Source organism: Sus scrofa, chromosome 8 (assembly GCF_054392235.1).
Source record: "Sus scrofa isolate SSC_HxYL_T2T_F1_AM1 chromosome 8, Sscrofa_HxYL_maternal_Yorkshire_Landrace_v2.0, whole genome shotgun sequence".
In the NCBI taxonomy this organism is placed as follows: Eukaryota; Metazoa; Chordata; class Mammalia; order Artiodactyla; family Suidae; genus Sus; species Sus scrofa.
The window spans coordinates 32,276,408-32,292,361 of record NC_139390.1 but is presented as its reverse complement, the minus strand read 5'-3'; the positions used below and the strand labels follow the sequence as shown (position 1 = coordinate 32,292,361).

Here is a 15,954-nt window from a genome sequence, read left to right as displayed (position 1 = left end):
ATATTCAAGAATCAACTGTTGAGAACAAATGTCATTTAATATTTAATTCAAGCCTAAAAAATTACACATTAGTATGTCTTTTGTTTTTTGTTTTGTTTTTAGGGCCACATGTGCAGCATACGGAGTTCCCAGGCTAGGGGTGGAACTGGAGCTGCAGCTTCCAACCTACACCACAGCCACAGCAATGCCAGATCTGAGCCTCGTCTGCAACCTACACCACAGCTCACGGTAACACCGGATCCTTAACCCATTCAGCAAGGCCAGGGATCAAACCCTTGTCCTTTTGGACACTAGTTGGGTTCATTACCACTGAACCATGACAGGAACTCCTAGTGTGTCTTTATAAAACAGTAAGGTTTAACAAATGGCAGGCACTGATTTAAAAAAAAAAAAAAATTAACTTCTGGAAAGGAAGAAATCACTTTAAAAAAAAAAGCAAAACTCATTGACTGCAAGACATCAAAGTGACACAAGAGCCAACTGAAACAGCTCTCAATGGCCAACGCTGGAACAATTTGAACCAAATGTAGCCCTGGATTATAACCCAGGGTATAAAATATCCATGAGTTTATATAAATATGGGAGAAGAGACAAATCTCCCATGTAAAATAATTCCAAATGATTTATATATTCCATCTTCAAGGAGACAGAGCTCAATTCCCTACTCCTACAGGGTCCGCTGTACACAGATTTCCCTCCAGTGTATGGTAGAGAAGGGGGTGGGAAAAGGGAGTTTTTGATGAAGAAACCTGACACACACGACAAGCCAGGTGATCAAGGTTAACATGAACCACGATAAAGCTTTGCTGACAGGATGTGCCCTTGGCGTGATGTGACCAGACCAGCCCTTTACCGTTGGGGTCTTCCTCCCCACCCCACTCATACCCCTAGTCGAATTATGAGAAAAACATTAGGCAAACCCCACAAAATACTTTGTCAGTATACCTTGAAACTGTCAAAATCATCAAAAGAAAAGCTCGAGAAACTGTCATAGCCAAGAGAAGACTAAAGAATATTCTGGATGGGGAGTTCCCATTGTGGCACAGTGGTTAACGAATCTGACTGGGAACCATGAGGTTGCAGGTTCGATCTCTGCCCCTGCTCAGTGGGTTAACAATTCGGTGTTGCCGTGAGCTATGGTGTAGGTTGCAGACTCGGCTCGGATTCTGCGTTGCTGTGGCTCTGGCGTAGGCCGGTGGCTACAGCTCCGATTGAACCTCCATATGCCACGGGAGTGGCCCAAGAAATGGCAAAAAGACAAAAAAAAAAAAAAAAAAGAATATTTCTGGATGGGATCCTCCAAAAGACATTAGGTAAAAACCAAAGGAATCTGAATAAGGTATGGATTTCAATCGATAGCATTATCAATAATGGTTTACTAACTGTAACAAATGTATCCTACCAATATAAATATTTTATCATGTAAAGTGTAATAAGGGGAACAGATAAGGGTACATAGGAAAACTCAAATATTAATCTTCCCTATTTTTCTGTAAATCGACAATTATTCTTGCAGCATAAGGAACACTGTGCTAACTTTGTACAGGGACAGATGGTTACCAGACTTTGCAGGATGATCACTGCATGATGTCCTTAAATGCCGATCACTATGTCGTACACCTAAAATAATCTGTACTTTCAACTATGTTTCAATGAAAAGAATTGCTCCCCAAAATAAAGTCTATTTAACTTTTTAAAAAATCTACAAATATACACTTCAATACATAGAAAAAAAGTCAAGAGTTGCCATTGTGGTGCAGCGGAAATGAAGCCAACTAGTATCCGTGAGGATGCAGGTTTGATCCCCAGCCTTGCTCAGTGGGTTGAGGATCTGGCGTTGCTGTGAGCTGTGGCGTGGGCTCCAGACACGACTCAGATCCTGCGTGGCTATGGCTGCGGCTCTGGCTGTGGCACAGGCCAGCAGCTGCAGCTCCAATTCAACCCCTAGCCTGGGAACTTCCATATGCTTCGGGTGAGGCCCTAAAAAGAAATAAGAAAAAAAGTCTAGAGACACTTAAAGCAGTAATACTTTGAGAGTAATTTTCTTACCTGTGCTGTATGAGTTCTTATGTGAAGATATCATGTAATTACTATGAATGTAATTTGAGCTATGGGGGGGGGGGGGGCCGAAGGCAAAAGAGGAACCATGAAAACCAGTTTATTTCCTTATCAGCAGAAAAGTTTTATTCCTTTTAAGAACAATTAAACCACATCCAAAGGCCTTAAAGTCACAGACACAAACCAAAGTAGCCGTTAAAGCATTAGATATTGAGGCACAAGACACACAGTGAGGGGAACGCTTTGCCATCAGAGGCCAACATCCAACTTGCTCCATCGACAGCTGAGCTCGGCAAGGGGCGTGGGCATGGCTGAGGGGAAGCGCTTATCTGCAGACCCCAAGGAGACAGCTGTGCTCTACGGGTACTGAAGCAGTGTAGACCGCATAGGAAGGGATATACTTTTCACCATGGAGGGAGAACGGGGATAAAGCGAAGGGCCCGCACTGGGCATTAGGCCGCCTTGCAGAGCGCCACGGCCGAGAAGCGGACCTCGCCTTGCTCACGCTCAGTGAATTCTCTGCAGACCTTGGCGGCGTCCTGGGGAGGAGGAATGTCATTAGCGAAGGTCTAAACAGCAGCAGCTCAAGAGGAAAGCACCAGGAAAGCCTATTAATGCTCAGAATTCATGGCTTAGTGGAAATGAATCTGATGAGCATCCATGAGGATTTGGGTTCGATCCCTGGCCTTGCTCAGTGGGTTCAGGATCTGGCACTGACATGAGCTGTGGTGTAGGTTGCAGACGTGACTTAGATCTGGCATTGCTGTAGTATGGGATGGCAGCTACCGCGCATATTCAACCCCTAGCCTGGGAACTTCCATATGCCATGGGTGCGACCCGAAAAAAAGTAACAAAAAATTAAAAAACAGCTTTAAACCTGCTATTAAGTTTGAGAACCCAGAGCTTAAGGCCAAACAGGGAAAAACAGATGATAGGAAAGACAAGGACCCACAGCACAGATCTGGCTTCAGAAGCTTTGATTTCTTTAGCTGTTCCATGTTTCTGCACCTTGCACCTGGTTTTGACAAGAAAAAGACACTCTAGGCGCCCCTACTCTCAAATCCAAAAGGCAGAAAACTGATTTCTCTTCCATAAGGGAACGCTTCTAACTCAGAAATTTCCAGAGTAGAGACAGATTTCTTCCAAGTAAATATTTTACAAAACAGGTTTAAAGTTTAAATACCTGATATTCCAGATACAGATAAATGATGGTTTCTTAGCTATTTAGGGAATGACATGTGTTACTAATTCTAAGACCTAGATTACCAAGATTGGTAACTCAGAGTGATCCCAATGTTACCAGCCAAAATAGGGTTTAAATATCTTGGTATCCGAATATCAATCACTCTGTTCAGTGTGTAAAAAGTCCGGTGGAAAAGAAAGCCCCTCCAATGACAGTAGCTATAAGGCCTGAAGAGGACAGCGGATATTTGTGACTGAGAACAGTCACGGAACAGCACCTCCCAGGGTCTAAAAATCATTCACTCGAGAATGAGGTTGGGCCCTTAAAAAGCATCAGCTACACCAATAGTTTCATTACTGATTTGGAACCAGTTAGAAAAACTGTACCAGAACAGAATTTTTTTTTTTCTTTTTAGGGCCACACCTGCAGCATATGTAAGTTCCCCAGTTGGGGTCCCATCAGAGCTGCAGCTGCCAGCCTACACCACAGATACTCCAGATCCGAGCCATGTCTCCAACCTGAGCCACAGTTTGTGACCTGACCCTTAACCCACTGAGCGAGGTCAGGGATCAAACCCACAAGCCTCATGAACACTAGCTGGGTTCTTACCCTGCTGAGCCGCAACGGGATCTCCCATCAGAATTTTTACTAAATTGATATTCCAGACGTGCCTGCCCCAAATCCACTTTCCTTTAGGACTCACCGTGTGGATTTTTAAGGGTGTGCCACTAAAGACAAGCTATCCCCTACACCACCACTAACTAGAGACCTAATGCATTCAAGTTTAGGATACTTGGGTTAAATGTATGTTCTTTCTCACCACTGTAACAATAGGTAACTTGGTGTATAGTTTAGACAACCTAAAACATCTCTAACCACACAGACCAAACCTTAGGATGAGAATTTCCACTAATACAGATACTCGTTTATATTAAAATTGTATATGAGATTCTAATTAGTTTTTCTTTAAAGACAGAGTTTTACCTTCCCCACGCATAGATTCTACTCACCTAACAGTTTCAGGTATCCCGTGGGGAGCACAGTTGATTGCACTTCATTGTGCTTCTCAGATACTGCGTTTCTCTCAAGTTGAAGGCCTATGGTGACCCTGCGTGGAGCAAGTCTACCGGTGCCATTTTTCCAGCAGCAGTTGCTCACTGCCTGTTTCTGGTTCACATTTTGCTAATTCTCATAACACTTCAAACTTCTCATTGTTATCGTATCTGTGACAGTGATCTGTGATCAGTGATTTCTCATGTTAAAATTGCAAAAGGACTGAGTCACGAAGGCTCAGATGCTGGTTAGCCCTTTTCAACCTTTTCGTCTTTGTGTGTGTCTTTTTAGGGCTGCACCCGCAGCATATAGAGGTTCCCAGGCTAGGGGTCGAGTTGGAGCTGTAGCCGCCAGCCTGCGCCACAGCAACGCAGGATCCCAGCCGTGTCTGTGACCTACACCACATTTCACGGCAATGCTGGGTCCTAAACCCACTCAGCGAGGCCAGGGATCGAACCCTGCAACCTCATGGTTCAAAGTCAGATTTGTTTCCACTGAGCCACGACAGGAACTCCTAACCTTTTTAGTTAATTAAGTACATTGTTCTTTTAGACCTAATGCTACTGCACATTTAACAGACTACAGCATAGTGTCAACATAACTTTCATATACACAGGAAACCAAAAAGTTCAAACTCTCTCAATGGTGATATTCGCTTGAATGCAGTGATCTGGAACCAAACGCACAGTATCTGTGAGGTAAGCCTGTGTTAGCAGAATTATTAGATTAAGAATTGGTGTGCACCTTAGAAGCTTTATTAGAAGGACCGAAGTCTTTCCTCCAAAGAGTCATACCCAGAAATTCTGCCTCTGTTCTTATTCTTTCCCATAAGTGAATCCTGACCCTCATGCAAATCCCCATCCTGTTTCCTCTAGGTCTAGTTCTCATTCCATATCCCTCTCCACGTTTACCCCCGGTACATCCAAGAATTAGCTCTGAGTGATCTCAGGTGTACATGACAGCAGGCTAGAGAAGGCGGCCCTCCCTCCTAGAACAACATAATTTGGTCCACTAGCACCTTGAGGTCATCAGTCTGTGATGGTCCCAAGACAGGTCTGTTGTGAAGAAAAGCTACATCGTGCAGAGGCTAAGAACACAGACTCTCGAGACAGACTGTCTAGACTTGAATGGTGGGTCCACAGTTTGTCACGGACCTTCGGCGTCACTTACCTCTGCACCTCCGTTCCCTCATCTGAAAATGTGAATAATAACTATCTCCTCACATCATTAAAAGCATCCCCCCCCCATGCCCACAGCATGTGGAAGGTCCCCCACCAGGGATCGAACACACACCACAGCAGCAACCCAAGTTGCTGCAGTGGGACAACGCCAGATCCTTAACCCACCTTGCCACATGGGAACTCCAACAGGATTCTATCAAAGACATAACTACCTTAGACCAGAATCTAACATGGAGCCAGCAAACTGCAGCCTGTGGGCCAAATCCAGCCTGTTATTTTTGTGAATAAAGCGTGAGAGGAACCCAGCCATACACATTCATTTAGACCTATGGGTTGCTTTGGAACTGTCACAGCAGAACTGAACACTTGCGACATAGCCCATATGCCACACAAAGCCTAAAATGTTTCCGGGTTCTCGACAGAAAAAGTTTACCACCCCAGTCTGCAAACAAGAAGTACATAACAGAGACTAGCTGTTATTACAACTGAAAAGTAGTTACGTCTTAACACTGTTTTAAAATTTTTGCACAATTAAGCAATTTTCCGTTCTTTTTTGTTTGTTTGCCTCTGTCTTTTTAGGGCCGCACCTGTGGCATATGGAGGTTCCCAGGCTAGGGGTCAAATCTGAGCTGTAGCCACTGGCCTGCACCACAGCCACAGCAATGCGGGATCAGAGCCACATCTGTGACCTACAGCACAGCTCAAAGCAACACCAGATCCTTAACCCACTGAGCGAGGCCAGGGATCAAACCCGCATCCTCCTGGATACTAGTCAGCCACGACGGGAACTCCAGCAATTTTCCCTTCTCAAGCAAATTGATTCACCTCTAGAGATTCGTTAGGACTAGTCTCCCAACTCCTTGTTCAGAATTAAGAGGTTTCTGCAGTCACTTTGTAGCAAGATGGTTACACCTGGTAACCCTGGCTCTCATGTCAATCATGTTTTGGGTTTGCTCCTCTTGATCTATTAACAACAGACCAACCAGGTAGCAAGAAAAAGCTCACGAAGTTAACTGCCTAACTAGAATCCACAGCACACTACCTACAACACTGACCCAGATTCAGCAGTTCAGAGAGGCATTAGGAAAAGCTCGGTTGCCGTTCGGTGAGTCTGAGTCACTGGCTATGATATAATCTGACAGGAGGACAATGATCACCTTAATCCTACAAGGAAGCAAGCAATGGCTTTCACACTAATGCGCACTGTGGGCTAAAGACAGCACACGATACAGATTAGTCGAGGCTGCTCTAAGGATCCTGTTTAAAACCACTTGCTGTGACATAACGTAGAATGACTAATTTGATCTTTAAGCCCTAAAGACTGCTCTGAACCCAGATGACTAGCTCTGGCTATACTGAGAAAGGTTTGCACTATTTTCTGGGGATGTGCCCTCAGCATGTGGACATTCCCAGACCAGGGATCGAACCCATGCCATAGCCATGACACCACCAGATCTTTAACCACTAGACCACCACAGAACTCTGGTTTGCACTTCGGAACAGACTAAAGACATGTGGGTCCCAGTGAAAGTGGATTCCAAATATTACCTGCAGCAGCGAGTCCTCTGAGCTGGCGCCATGGTTCACCGGAAAAGGCATCCGACCATCTATGACCAAAAACAAACAAACAAACAAAAAAAAAATCGAGGCATGTTCATTTTTTTCTGGCTACTGTGTTTATCCAGCTGGAAGGGAAGTTTTAGATTCTTCCAAGTACCATTGCCACTCCCAAAAAGAAAAGGCTGGTTGTGAAGCCATGAGTTGGAAATGAGGTTCAAGGGTGCCCAGATATCCAGCCCCGGCAATTCTAGTCGACAAGCACCAAGAGCACACAAGCCCACTCCAGCCACCCTAACAGAAGGGTGTGTGCCCATCTCTTGGGAAAAGACCACAGAGCAAGAGTCAGATGCAGTCTCTGAGATACAGGGAAGGTGGAGACAAGAAAAGGGATCCTTGAGATTTCACTGCCCTCAATAACTACAGCTGCCTCTGCCCTTACTTGCTTATAGGAAGTAGTTGCTTGACTTGAAACAACACAGCTACAAGTCTTTCTCCATTAATACAAAGGGGATGACTCTTCTTAATATAAAGGTGGAAGTTTTTTGTTTTTTTGTTTTTTTGTTTTGTTTTTTTTTTTTTTTTTTTGCTGTTTTTGGGCTGTGGCAGCGGCATATGGAAGTTCCCAGGCTAGGGGTCCAATCGGAGTTGCAGCTGCCAGCCTACACCACAGCCACAGCCACGCCAGATCCAAGCCCCATCTGCAACCTACACCACAGCTCATGGCAATGCTGGATCCTTAACCCACTGAGTGAGGCCAGGGATCGAACCTGCATCCTCATGGATGCTAGCTGGATTCGTTACCACTGAGCCACGACGGGAACTGCGGAAGATCTTTCTTGTTACCATAAACCAAAAAATTACCCCAACACATCACAATTCTTTGTACACAAACCAGGTTGTGTTGAGGCCTTTATTTTCCCAAAATATTCCCTGTCTGAAAAGGTTCATGGCAGAGACCTTATACTGGTAATACAACAGTGGGAGTCAGAAAGAGAAAATCAACATGTACACCTTGAACTGGCTGAGCAATTCTCTTTCCTGGTTTGTGACTAAAGTCACTCATCCTGCAGGTCCGCTGCCTGAGAGGGGTGCTCTGGATTAGAAGGTTTTAAGTACCCCTATGAGAATACTGAGGTGTTCTGGCTTCATAAACAAAGACATACTAAGTGCCACCATGAAGTCCCACACCAGTACTGAAAGAGCAATTAGGTCTGAGGGAATGCACCCAGCGTATTAGATTCCAAAACTGCAGTGACACGTACCAAGTTCATAGAGGTGGCCATCCACGTTGTTAAACAGAATAAAATGAAAGTTCACTTTGTCATCTACCTGAAGAAGAGTTAAGACATTTTTTGAAGATGAGTATTTTTGTTATATACTGCATTTAAAAATAAAGCTGAAACAATTAAGCCCCAAGTTGGGTTTTAAGTTTAAGGTGTACAACCTGTTGATTTGACACATATTTTGCAACATGATTATAAGGAGCACTTAATTTGTTAAAAAATAAATTCTCTATTTAGGCTTGAACGGGCTTATACAGTCCTTTAAATTATTACAGCTAATATTTATTTCCGATTTACGAGATCCTATCCTAAAACCATTAAAGTTGATTCACTGCGGCTCTCAGAACTCTTTTTATTTTTTTTTTTTTACTGAGGAGGCAATTAAGGCTTAGGGAAGATAAGTACATCACCCAAGGTCAAGACCAGAAAGTGGCAGAGCCAACTATGGTTATACAAGTCATTGACTTAAATCTAATTAACAGTTGGCTTGAAGGCTCTGTTCAGATTAATGTGTAGTTAAGTCATCCACAAACTCTAGTCTTTGCTGGTATAGCATGGCCTCCAACAGTCTGTGAGAAGAGTATTTGAAATGTTCAATTACGAAGAGGGCTGGTACTCTATTAGACTCATTTAGATCTAAACCAAACACTATCAGCTTGAATTAAGACCGTGTCAACTGCCAATGAGACATTCTGAAGAGCCATTTCTATGAAAAGGTCTGGTCAAGGCATTCATCTGGTAGAATTTTCGGCCACTTATGGGCCCTGGGTGGAAACATATGCTGTGTTCTGGTAAGAGGTTCTCGCACATATTTCTAAGGAAACACAGGTGACACCTGGGCAGCCTGGCTCTAATCTGTATTTACCCGGCACTGTCCCTCCTGGGCCACAGCATCATGGGCAGCCTGGATAGCCTGCAGAAAAGAGAATAATTAGCACAAAAACCTTTAGAAATACTGAAAGAAAAAAAAAAAAACAAACTTATGTTCCCAAAGTTCTCTTTCTACCTCATTCTTTTCAAAGCATTTTGCTCTGTCTTCCGGAGACAACTTCTCTGTTTCAGAAAGAAACTGTTTCAGAACCGATCCATCCTCTATAAAAGGAAGGAAGAAATGAAACGAAACAGAAAAAGCACATGTTAGTATAGGTATAATGCAAAAGGATGCCCACTTACTGCTGACTTCAGCCACTGCACAGTCAGTCATGTTTGGTGACCTGAATTTTTACCACCGCCTCCAAAGATCTGGAGGAGCTGCCCCTTCCTCCACGGCCTCTTTTTCCAACTGCTCCCTTCTCAGTGCATTCAAGTCCAAGAACTCTCCCCTCCTCTAGTACCAGCCTCTTCCTCACTTCTTCCCTGCCACAGACCCCTTCACCTCCCACCTCACCCTCGTCTCTCAGATCTCGTCACCTCTGCCACAGCACTTAGACATGTGTAACACATATTTGAGAGATGTCCCATGCCGTAAGGCAGGAACTGCTATGGCTGTGTTCGACAGCACCCGCCAATGCACAACTCATGTTTACTGTGTACATGATGTAACAGTAACATTCTAATCTAGTAGCAGTTCTCAAACCAAAATTTTATGACTTCAGGGTAGAAAATGCAATCTTGGAGTTCCCGTCATGGCACAGCAGAAACGAATCCGACTAGGAACCATGAGGTTGAGGGTTTGATCCCTGGCCTGGCTCAGTGGGTTAAGGATCGGGCGTTGCTATGAGCTGTGGTATAGGTCACAGACGTGGCTCAGATCTGGCATGGCTGTGGCTGTGGTGCAGGCCAGCAGGGGTAGTTCCGATTTGACCCCTAGCCCAGGAACCTCCACATACCACGGGTACGGCCCTTGAAAAAAAAAAAAAAAAAAAGACAAAAGACAAAAAAAAGAAAATGCAATCTTAGTAATATGGTAATCCAGGCAGACATCAACCTAAAGATCTTAAATAGAAATGCAAAGAGCCTCACGGCCTGGTCTGGAGACAGCTGACCCACTGATGGGGGGCATAAGCATTGTCATTGCTCAGTGTAGATGAGTCTACAAGGAGGTAAGAGCAACCAGTAATTTCAAAGACCTCAATTTGAACTTTCAGCTCTAAACAAACATATTTGTTAAAGGGAGGCCATTCAAAATTTGGAAGTATAAGAATCCTCTTAACTTTATGAAGAGGGCTGTGACTCAGATTAAATCTATGGCACTGCCATGACCATGTTTCCAGAAGAGTAAGAGTACCTCCCTGACCTCTGGAACATGTTATTCTAAACAAAATGATACTCATTGCAGAAGTAGTAAGATTCAAGCTACAATGTTTTAATATGACCCAGTCGAGTGAATATCTGACAAAGCAACTTCTGGAGGACCTGGGCTTTAGGGCCCAACAAGCCTTTTTTTTTTTTTTTTTTTTTAATTTCAAAAAGTATGCTAGAAGTAGAATGTTGGCCACAATTTTTTGGTTTTGTTTTGCTTTGCTTTTTAGGGCCGCACATGCAGCATATAGAAGTTCCCAGGCTAGGGGTCTAATCGGAGCTGCAGCTGCCGGCCTGCACCACAGCCCACAGCAACATGGGAATTCGAGCTGCATCTGTGACCCATACCACAGCTAAGCTGGATCTTTAATCCACTAAGCAGGGCCAGGGATCAAACCCACACGTCCTCATGGATACTGGTTGGATTCATTGCTGCTAAGCCACAACAGGAACTCCTGCTACCTAGTTTTGGGGAAAAAAAAAAAAAACTTTATTGGTACACGGCCACATCCACCACTTTACATCCTGTCCATGGCTGCTTTTGCACTACAAGGGCAGAGACTATAGGGCCCTTAAAGCCTAGGAGACTTACTCTCTGGCCTTTTAAGTAAGTCTGCTGACTCCTGGCCTATCTCATACGTAATGCCACATATCCTAACATGTTTTAGTGCTATTAATTGCACTTTCGACAACTTAAGGGCTGAGACTCATCTCTTCCATATCCTCCCCGGCATCCACTGGAAGTGAGCTGAAACCCGGGACCCGACTTTGCTCAGAGATGGACCTTCCATGGTGTAGGCAGGTGGCTACACCTCCCTGCAGGAGCTCTCCCGCTCTTTTCCCGCTGCTCTAGGTTGCTTTGGTTCTCCTGTGGCTTATGAGACATAGGACCATTAAAGAGGGGTCCTAAAAGGTGGTATCTTATGGCTTCACATCATCTTTTAATTCTTCGGAAGTGTTGAGAACTAAACAGGTGAGCATCATGGCAATTTGCTATCTGCACATGGAAAAGCCCAGGCAGAGGCAGTACAGAACGGCCTTATCACCCACTCTGTCTCTCCAGGTGCAGGAAACCAAACCATGCTTCTTAGAAAATGACTATCCTTTCCTCAAAAGAGAAAAGAATGAGAATTCACCCACTGACTTGTGTAAACAGGTTTCAAAAATATTTAAGGAATTCCCATTGTGGCTCAGCAGGTTACGAACCCGACGAGTATCCATGAGGATGTGGGTTTGATCCCTGGCCTTGTTCCGTGGGTTAAGGATCCGGTGTTGCCGTGAGTTGTGGCGTAGGTCACAGACACAACTTGGATCCCACATTGCTGTGGCATAGGCTGGCAGGTGCAGCTCTGATTCAACCCCTAGCCTGGGAGCTTCCATATGGGGCAGGTGTGATCCTAAAAAGCGGAAGAAAAAAAAATTTAAGGCAGTGTCTTTGCAATAGCCCCTTGGGGGTGTTGCAATGAAGCATTATGGTTAATTAGAGGTCACCCAGAGGACGACTAGCCTCACAACCCACTCACCAAACTCCAGTTTGTCCTGATTATTGGCTACTGCATGTATAAGCCCGATGGTGCCACAGGAGTTGCCAATGGTCTGCTTCATAAAGTACACCTTAGGACTGACTTCTTGTCCCTTCAGCTCTTCAATCTGTTTTTTCCTGAAGTTCTCATGCTGTGAGTGCATAAAATCATTTTTATCTCTCGAAAACAAAATGCAAAGAACAGATGGCAGCACAGAGTTTTCTAGCACCTAAATGGAAGCCCACATGGGATGTGTGACCAGGAGCCTTGGTTCTAGGTGAGGGCCAGTGCCCAGAGAATGGCCCATCGGCATCCCACACCCGGGCCAGCCCTCGGGGTTCTGAGAGGTTCTGACACTCCACCCTGATGCTGCAGTGCAGCAGTGGCCTTGGGTACTGCCCAAGGCTCTGTCCAGACACCCCTGCAACCTTTTAGCTTGGAAGGGATGGCGTGCGCAAGTCAGAAAAACAGACAAGTTCATTATTTTCTTCCTTTAATGCCAACCATGGCTATTCCACAAGGGGTAGGCCAATTGGGCGTTGGTCCATTGAACGACCACCAAGAACCCCAGCTCGTTTACAGCTCACCATTCTTTAATGCTCCACTTGTCTTCTGTCCCAGTACATGTCTTTTCAAAAACAAAACTACAGACAAAAGCAACTGAAAGAAATTAACCATTCCCTCATCCTTTTTTAGGCAGGATAGACAACCGATCTAGAGTGCTGGGCCATGATTTCACAAAACTTCTCGTCCTACAAAAAGGATATTTATTTGTCCCTGCCAACTATACAATTTGAGAAGACCAGAGCGAGTTTCCTCAAAGCATCATTAGCTCTTTGAATGGCAATTTAGTGGACTTGTCTGGCCCTTTCACTAACAAGTTTTAAAGACCTCATTAGTATGACTTCTCAGTTAAAAGCAGGTGCCAATGCTATATAGAAACACTAATTTATCAACACCAGTATAAGCTGGACAGAATCCCAGAAGTACATATATTTCCAATTCTAGCAGCTTAGCATTGCTGTACACAGAAGTGAAGTTTAAGCCTTGCCTATGGCACCTACCATCAAAGGACTAAGTTCTCTTGTCCCACAAGATCAACTTAAACTCCAACTAGCAGGAATTTCTAACATCATCTAGCTACCTACAGGGTCCTTGAATTGAGTTCCTTATTGACTGTTAGGGATTTTCACTCTTCTAAGAAAGGTTTAATTTTGCATGGAGACACTGTAAACATTTCATATCACTTTAAAATGTTTTCGAAAGAGTCCATTTAGGATTTCATAATATTCTCCTAGACGAAATCAGATGCTCTCTATAAATTCACATTAGCTTGTTCGGAAGTCAACCTACAAACCTCAACTTCTCTTCGATTTGCTTCAGTATGTAGCCCAGTAGGTGTTTTGTGTCGCAGAAGAGGTGGTCAATAAATCTGATAGACTGAACTGGAGCGAAAGGACAAAGTATCAAGCTCTTTCAAACGAAATGTTCAATACAGAGTGTTCTCTAACCAAGAGCCACTTGATTCAGCAAAAGGAGACCAGTGGGCTTTGGCAAGACAAACACGCTGCACCACTGCCTCCCAGAGGCTCTGCCTTTGAGTGCTGCTGCTCGAAAACCCCCGAGTCATCATGGTTCCTCTAATAAGAAACCCTCTGTGAGAGGCTCAAATAAGAGAGAGACTGTTGCATTTGATTTGTTCAGCGGGGAAGCCAATTTGACTTGCAATCATCTGGTAGCTCCATTTTCACCTAAATAAAGGCTTTGGCGATAACAAACATGACAATGGGATTATCTTGATAGCTTTAACAAGCATTTTTAACCCAGCAAGTGTTGAACCTTAGCCTATTTACCAGGAGGACCGCCTGGAACTTCCCATAGGGCTTAATTTATGCTGAGGATGCTTCTAGAACTCCCTGCCTTAGGGTGGTGCAGTAGTTAAACTCATTCTGTTTGGAACAATGCCCCATATGCCAATGCCCCAGGTTTCCCCAAAGCAAATTTCAGTCACTCCTAAATCAGGGATCAAGTCACAGCAACCAGAGACAGACAATACCATGCTCATTAGTGGGACTCCATACAGCCAAGACATCAGTTAGCTCAGCTACCTTTTTATACCTGATCCTCAAATCTCTGAAGTACACACATCCACACACCCTTGGAGGAGGAGGACCATCTAAAGGAAATGAAATGGTATTTTCAAGACTGGTCTAGTGCCCACTGAACTACAAAAAGAAAAGAGAGAAGAAGGTTCCTATGCCCGAGCTACACACCAATGATTAAACGTTTAAGAAAAACACATAGGAGCAGGTAAAAACCAGGTGTGCATATTTTAGGGACTGAAGGAGTGGGAAGAAACCCACTGAAGACCCAGGCAGTGGAGGTGGAGCATTAAAGAACCTATTGTTTTCTTCTGGTTTAGGCAAGCCATCCCCCTTCATTTTACAGCTAAGTAGGAGTCTGAGAACCAAACAATAAAAATGACAGGTCACAGCCCTTAAAAGGAAAACCACCAGCCATTTCTTGTTATGGAAGACTCAGAAGAGCCTAGGTTCAGCCTGTACTCAGGAGCAGGATGAACTGCCTTCCTGCATAATTAGGATGATGGAGATGCCGCTTCTCCTCCAAATTTAAGGCAATGCCGGATGTATGAGCGAGGAGACAATAAACTCTAGCATCACACCAGGACCCCCAATAAGTAGGTACCACCGAGAGATCGGTCCCCCCACCCCCGATCCCCCAAAAGAAAGGATCAATGTGCCAGGTCTAGGCGCCCAGGCCAGCCTGGAAGGAGAGCCTACACCGCCCTTTGCGCCTCACTCTGGTTTGGGAGCAGCGCGCACACTGCAGGGACTGCGCACCCCGGGCCCCACGCCCTACCTGGGCGGTGAGGGGAAAGAGCAGCAGCAGCGCGCAAGCAGGTGCTGGCACCGAGCCCAAAGACTCCTCCTCCAGTCCCAGCACGTCCGCGAAGCGCCAATGGCCGGCGACCCCGAGCCGTGTCAGCACCTGAGGAGAGGAAACAAGGCCACCAGGTGCGGACACTGGCCAGCGGGTGGTACCTGCCGGGAGGCGCGCAGGATCCACACCCTTGCGCCCCTACCCGCGGCCTGGGAGGAGCCCGGGACCCGCCCCACCCCGCCCCCAACCCGGGCCGGGCGCAATGACACAGCACAAAGCGCTGCCCACACGTGGCTCCCGCGACGCCGGGGCACCCGGGTCTGCGCCGCCCGCGCCACGCCCTCGGGAGCTCTGCTCGGGGGCTCGCATCTGAGCCCAGCCTTCTCCATCCCACCGCCGACCCGTTTCGCAGAGTCATCGCCGGACCTGATGCAGGGGCAGAGGGAGGGCGCCCCAGCCCCACCGCCTCTGGAGCGCGCAAGGCGCCGCTCAGCCCCTGCGCCTCCAGGGGAGGGGGAGAGAGGCAGCACGAGCCGTCACTCACTTTGTTCAGCATCTGAAAGGCAAATGCAAAGAAAAAAATGCAAAAATAAAAGCAGTCAGCGATACCGCTACCTGGTGAGGGCTGACCCTCGGCCCTACACTCCCTGGGTAACCGTGCACCTGACACTCACCTCCGGGTTAATCTCCATCGGTTTGAGCTGCATCTTCGCAAAAGCCGAGAGGAACCGCAACCCAAAGAAGACGAAAAACAGCAAGTGGAGCCGCCCAGCCTGCCGCTATAAAGCGCCGGCCTGACGCACTGTGGGTGCCTGCGCAGGGGGAGCAGGGGCAAAACCAAGCGAGGGGAAACGGTCAGTCGCCGCCAAATGGGCGCGAACCCCCCCATACGCAGCACGGAGTGGTACCGCCAAGCCCCCAAACCTTGCAGTCTCACTTGCTGGTGAGATAATCTGGCGGTTGTGGAGATG

General features: G+C 45.9%; 1 protein-coding gene across 1 annotated transcript; it reads right to left on the bottom strand.

Moving 5' to 3' along the window:
* Positions 1-2,157: 2,157 nt before the first annotated feature.
* Positions 2,158-15,743, bottom strand: UCHL1 (ubiquitin C-terminal hydrolase L1). The gene is given in 9 exon segments (NM_213763.3): positions 2,158-2,597; positions 7,024-7,082; positions 8,298-8,364; positions 9,184-9,231; positions 9,325-9,410; positions 12,083-12,233; positions 14,963-15,091; positions 15,528-15,539; positions 15,658-15,743. Coding segments are annotated over 9 exon segments (672 nt in total). The 5' UTR covers positions 15,691-15,743; the 3' UTR covers positions 2,158-2,510.
* Between the last annotated feature and the right edge of the window lie 211 nt (positions 15,744-15,954).